Below are 6,438 nucleotides of genomic sequence, written 5' to 3'. Positions count from 1 at the left end.
TATAAGTAGCAGTCTGCCAGTCAACGGTAACAAAATTAAATTAATTAGTGATATATTTTATGATCTCCCTTCTTTAATTGATTAAGAAAGGTTACTTCATTTATAGAATTGACATACTTCACCACTTACTAGACATTAACAACTAATATGTACAGGGCCGATTGTGGAGCAATGTTATCTCAAAATTGAAACCGACTTGGTTTTTCGTTTCGTTTATATATAACACTTATTTCCACTATATCTAATACACAATTAATTTAGATAAATTCCTGCACCTACCAACACGTATCTGGTTGATTGACAAGCTCATTAAGATTAAGAGAGCTTTCTGGTATGGTCATATTTTGCTGATTTCTGATCCCAGCACCCTTTTGTCAGGGTTTGACTGTTGGTCCAATTTGACTAAGCTAGAGATGCTAGACCTTTCTGCCAACATGCTATGGAGAGTGGATAGAAGCATGGTTTCCTCCTTGGCCAAAGTATCATCACTTCGAGCACTTTATCTGGATTTTAATTATATAGGAGGCAATGTCCCTGTGAAAGGTAACCTATCATAATGAACCATTTTATATTTATGACAACAACAAATTTGACCGATATTTTAATGGAATAATCTGACAGAGCTTGTAAGTGCACTAAATTTGGAGGTGGTTAGTCTACGCGCCTGTGAGCTAAATGGGAGTTTTCTTGATTTGGGACATTCGTCTTCTCTAAAAGCCCTTTCGTTGGCGTTCAATGATCTAAATGACACTTTATCCTTAGAAGGTAATTATATTGAAAGAAGTTATATATTTGGGACATTGGTCTTCTTGCAATATGAAATAACTTATATTTTCTGTAGTATTTCTATGTACTTCCAGATCATAGATGCCTGACATCATATAATTTGCTCAAAATAGTATAATATAGAACAGTAACATAATAACAGAATTCTTGTTAAAAATATCAGGTGAGACAAGGACCCAGCTATATATTTTTTTTTTCTTAATGCATTTCCTAATTGACCTCATGGGTTTACATGGTTAATCTTATATGATAACCTTTCTTGTTAATATTATAGGATTATGCCGACTGAAGAATCTCAAAGAGTTAGATCTTTCATACAACAGTTTTACCGGAAATCTTCCTCCTTGTTTGGGAAATCTTTCCTCTCTTAAGCTAGTTGACTTGTCATATAATGATTTTCATATAAAATTTCCCTCCTCCATTTTTGATAGACTAATGTCCCTAAAATACCTCTCCCTATCAAATAACCAGCTCGAGGGGACTCTGTTCATGAGGTCATTTTGGAATCATTCTAATTTTGAAGTTCTTATGCTCTCAACATTGGCATCATCACACTTTCAAGTTGAAGTTGTGGATCTGCCTTTTCAACTGCAAGTTCTTGAACTAGCTAATTGCATTCTTGATGTTGATGCCAATTTCCTGCACTATCAACATAAATTACTAGTGTTGGACCTCTCTAATACTCGTTCCAAGGGTCATGTTCCAACTGTTTGGTTGTTAGAAAACAATCCGAACTTGATCAAATTAGATTTGCACAAAAACTTCTTCACAAGGCCTCTTCAACTTCCATTTTTAACTCGTGAAAAACTCTCAATGTTGGATGTATCTGACAACCCTCTTGGCGGAGAATTACCGGCTAACATTACCACCAAGTTTCCAAATATATTGTACCTAAACTTATCAAAAAACTATTTTAAAGGCCCTCTTCCACTCTTATTTACAAGCAATCTCGAAACTCTAGATTTATCTTATAACAATCTCACTGATGATATACAAAATAGTTTTCCTGGTATTCAGCTTGATCCTTTCTTTATTCTGGATCTATCAAATAATAACTTCTACGGATCTATCACTAAAATCTTCAACTTAACTCGAGCTACTGTATTACTGTTAAATGATAATAATATAAGTGGAGAGATTCCTTTAAGCATTTGCAATACCAGTTTGACAATTCTGGACATCAGTAACAACAAACTAAATGGTGTTCTACCTGATTGTATTGGAAGTGCTAGATATCAAACGGCATTCGACCGAGCATTGTTGAAGTTAAGTGGAAATTATTTAGAATGATCTATACCATTGGAGATGTGTGTTATGGAAGGCTTATGGCTCCTTGACCTTTCAGATAACATGTTTTCTGGATCAATACCTCCTTGCTCTAATAAGTCAGACTTAGAAATTGTAGATCTAAGCCAAAACAATCTAACCGGGAACTTTCCAATAACATGGCTGAATATTTCTTATATAAATATCATCAACATTGGGGAAAACCATTTATCTGGAGAGCTTCCAATCTGGATTGGTAAAGGGTCCAATCTCACAATGCTCCAAGCAAGACAAAACATGTTTCGAGGATCTATATCAGAACAAATATGTCAATTCAGATATTTACGTGTGCTAGATCTATCTCACAATATTTTTTCTGGAGAAATACCATCATGCATTATAGATATGGGATCAGCAGCTGACAATTCCTTTTCCTTGAGTGGAGGAATTGAATATAGTTCTGGCGGAAGTCATGCCAATTTTCTCTTACACATTACATATGGTGCTGGCTTTACTAGTGGAGCATCAACAAATTTTGGATTGGAACTTATGTCAAAAGGAAGGTCAGATTTCTATTTGGGAAAAGTTTTACAAATGCAGTGTATAATAGATCTGTCTTCGAACAAACTCGTAGGCAACATTCCCGAAAATATCGGTCGAATGAATTGGTTGATAACACTGAACTTGTCGAACAACAATTTAAGCGGTGCAATACCAAATTCCATATCCAATTTGCACCAATTAGAAAGTTTGGACCTCTCTCACAACTCATTGACAGGAGAAATACCGAGAGAGCTGATTGAACTAACCTTCCTAACATTCTTCTTAGTGGCATATAACAACTTATCCGGACCTACATTAGATGCTGAAGCACAGTTCAGTACATTTGACAATAGTAGTTATGAAGGCAACCCGAATCTTTGTGGACCTCCCTTGTCAAAAAGTTGTGTTCCTACTCTTCATACAACACAGCCTTCCCCGAATAAAATGAGTAACGACCGAAGGTATGATGGCACTGATTTTCTCATATTGTTCGGTTCTTTCTCTCTCTTCTTTGTGGTCAGTTTTTGGGGCTTTATGGCTGTTCTTTATTTCAAGAGAAATTGGCGCTATGCTTTGTTTACTCTGGTGGACTGGTACGGTGATATGATATATGTGAAGGTTGTACTTTGGGTGAGAAATATTGGAACTACTCGAACTCGAAGGGGTAATTGAAGAACCACCTGTTTCAGTTTTAGTTTGGATGGATAATTTTTAGTATATGTATACTGAATAATTGAAGAACCACCTGTTTCAGTTTTAATTTGGATGGATAAATTTTAGTATATGTATACTGAATAAGCATGTGACTACTCTTTATGGAGTAGAACTAGGGTGTTCTTAAGTTCACCAAGTCCCTTGGTGAACTGAAGTCTAAAACTCATCGAATCGGCTTCAAATGGCAAATCCGAACCGTTGAAATCCGCCTACCTTACGTGTGATGTGTTTACATGTAAAAATTTGAAACATTCGAATTAATTTAGAATAAAGTCAAGCGGTCAAAATTAGAAGGTTAATAAATTAATTTTAATGCAATCATTTTTGAATCTTTTTTTACCAATTGACTCTATGCAAAATTAATTTCAAAATTAAATCTTTTTACATGTAGACACATTACTCGTAAGGTTGTTGGATTTCAACGGTTCAAATTCGTCGTTTGAAGACGATTAGATGGGTTTTAGACTTGAGTTCACCAAGAGGCTTGGTGAACTTAAGAACACCCTAGTTCTACTCCTTTTTATGTACGATGTTTTACGTTTGGATGTGTTTGGGTTAGCAAAAATGGACTATTATTTGTTTGTTTTTTATGAGTTAGCATGCTATTTTACTAACTCAACTAAAATATTTTACTAACTCAACTAAAAGTTTGATTAGCTCACTATTCTCACTAACTCAAGTCTTCATCCAAACAAACCCTAAGTAAACTTTCATACATAATATTTTATGTCTGTGTGTTTATTTTTACAAACTTCTCAAGGTCCCTATAATTTTCATTACATGTAAACATAGGAAACTTGGAACTGTTGTGGGTTTCTGTAAAGTAAGGAAACATACATGATTTTAAACAACCCTCGGTTTCACAATAATCCTTACCAAGGCCCAAAATAAAAATGGAGGAAGAAAAAAAGAACCTAATCTGAATTGGACTTCCAACGGACTGTCAATGTAAGGCCGAAAATTAGAAATGAGGAAACAAATGAGAAGCTGATTTGGTTCTAAATTAAACATGCTCCTGGACTTTAAAATACTTTGACTAGTCAGAATGAAGTTACGTAGAAAGATGCTTTGGCTAGTCAAAGTGATGTCAGAATGAAATCTCTTATGTTTTTTCTATCCTGTAAGACAAATTTCAGCCAGGATAGAAGAACTGGTGGATCTGTAATTGGTGTCACATCAGATTGAATCAGATATCACGTATTCAAATTACTTGACTTCATATTCTCTGAGGAAACACCGAAAGAGAATTTTAATTTGTTTTTTACGAACTTCCAACTATCCCATATTCTATAAATTTGTCTATGAGTGAAATAAGACGGCTTTAATTGCAATATTGACCATTTCACAAAGTGAAGTATATGATATTCAGAGGATACAAACGACTCCAAGTGGTTGACAGTGCTTCGGCTTAATTTCCTTAATGTATCTCCTCATATGGAAATTTTTTATCTATAGAAATTATTAAATTAAAACGTACAGAAATAGAAAGTGTCTCATTTCCAATAAATATAAAAAAATCAGGTTTATTGAGTCCGATTCAAATATTATGGATTGAACTCAATGATTCAGATTCAAATATTATGTTTTTCTGAAATCATCTGTGTACCAGGGCTTGATTCTTCACTAACCGGACGGTCTGAATTTTTTTAACAAAAACTTGTTTTGTACTAAATTTATCAAATAATCCACTCCAACACTCATAATAATTAAATTTGGACGAACAATTTTGTAGTGTATTACTTACAAAATTTAATATTTATCTAATTGAAAATTAAATAGACTATTCAATAAAATAATAAAAAAGCTGAATAAATTCACAAAAGACAAATAGACTATAGAATGCAGTGTCTGAGCTTGTTTTATCTGGTAACTAAGGATTTCAATTGTTAATTATTATAAGAAAACATGGTACGCGGCATGACTGGTACATTTATGACTTTGTCTAGTAATTGTAATTAGAAATAAAGTAACAATACTGTTGAAGCAGTGACTTCAACTAAATTTTATCAGTAGCTTACCAAATAAGAGAGCTGGCATTAAATTAAAATATAAAGATGTATTTTGGTACTGTTACCAGTAACAGGGTGGATCTACACTTAGCCTAGGGATGGTAAGCTATCCTATGATTTTGAAATTTTTAATTTTAATATCGAAATTGAATTGAATTGAATTTTCATAAAGTTTTTATATAGTTCAACTCCCCTCATAAAATGCTAGATGTGTGACTGTAATCTAGCTAGTGGTTATAACTCTATTTTGTAATTGTAATCTACCACTGACCACAAATTAAAAATTATGCATTTTAAGTTTTAGCTCCTATACTAAATCTTATAATTCCGCCCCTGATTCACACTATAAATTAGTGTGGCTAGAAAACATTGGACCTAATACACAGGAACTCCTGGGCTGCCCAAACTTCTAGCGGTCAGAAATAGAATTGAATCGTGAGAAATTCTGGCAGTTTGGATAGTTTTAAAAATACCCAAAAAGTACCTGGATATTTGTGTAATTTGTTATTTTTTTATGGATATAAAAAAAAATTCGGAAAAAAAAAACTAAAAAAAATAGAAAAGAAAGAAAATTTGTTAGGTTCTGTTTCAAATTCAATTGAAGGCCCAAATTAGTATAGGTGGGCTTTTCTGGTTTCAGTAAACAATGGACTTGTTCAAATATTATATAGTGTTAAACGGTTCAAATTAACTGTTTCAACTTTAACAATTAAGATTTAATCCATAGTAAAGACCAATATGCACTATGTATATTACCCTGGCCTCACCCTTTCTTTTTATACACCAAACAAGAAAAGAATGTCTTTCTTGGTAACAGTACTGGTTTATCTTGTTATTCTAATACTTTTGAAGTTCCTTGAATTATATCTTATCAGGAGAGGAAGGGCATACAAGTTGCTACTAGCAGCAATTACCTCAATTTTTGCTGGTACCGTAAACTTTAATCTCCTTTTTTTCTTCTTCAATTTTTGTTTCTGCTTTTACTGGCATTGGGATACATTTTTTTTTTTTTTAATATTGTGTCACTTTTAATTAACAGGAATTTTTAGTTACGGAATAGCGGTCCAATGTTAGTCTAACATTTAGTTTAATCTATTTCTCTCAAGAAGTGATTTTATGA

General features: G+C 33.3%; 1 protein-coding gene across 1 annotated transcript; it reads left to right on the top strand.

Moving 5' to 3' along the window:
• The first annotated feature begins 195 nt into the window (after window positions 1-195).
• LOC144545756 (receptor-like protein 14) lies at window positions 196-2,591 on the top strand. The gene is made up of 3 exons (XM_078294300.1): window positions 196-543; window positions 622-765; window positions 1,061-2,591. Exons 1-3 carry the CDS (start codon window positions 414-416, stop codon window positions 2,074-2,076), a joined length of 1,290 nt encoding a protein of 429 aa, XP_078150426.1. The 5' UTR covers window positions 196-413; the 3' UTR covers window positions 2,077-2,591.
• The last annotated feature ends 3,847 nt before the right edge of the window (window positions 2,592-6,438 follow it).

The sequence above is a fragment of the Carex rostrata genome, chromosome 28 (assembly GCF_964058835.1).
Source record: "Carex rostrata chromosome 28, lpCarRost1.2, whole genome shotgun sequence".
In the NCBI taxonomy this organism is placed as follows: Eukaryota; Viridiplantae; Streptophyta; class Magnoliopsida; order Poales; family Cyperaceae; genus Carex; species Carex rostrata.
The sequence above is the reverse complement of the archived record's forward strand: the minus strand, read 5'-3'. Positions and strand labels throughout refer to the sequence as shown.

Excerpts from the sequence above, each read along its gene's own strand:
- LOC144545756 (XM_078294300.1), top strand. The coding sequence starts at position 414 with ATGCTAGACCTTTCTGCCAACATGCTATGGAGAGTGGATAGAAGCATG. Across the intron at positions 544-621 it reads AGGCAATGTCCCTGTGAAAG|AGCTTGTAAGTGCACTAAAT; the intron begins GTAACCTATCAT and ends ATAATCTGACAG. Across the intron at positions 766-1,060 it reads TGACACTTTATCCTTAGAAG|GATTATGCCGACTGAAGAAT; the intron begins GTAATTATATTG and ends TTAATATTATAG.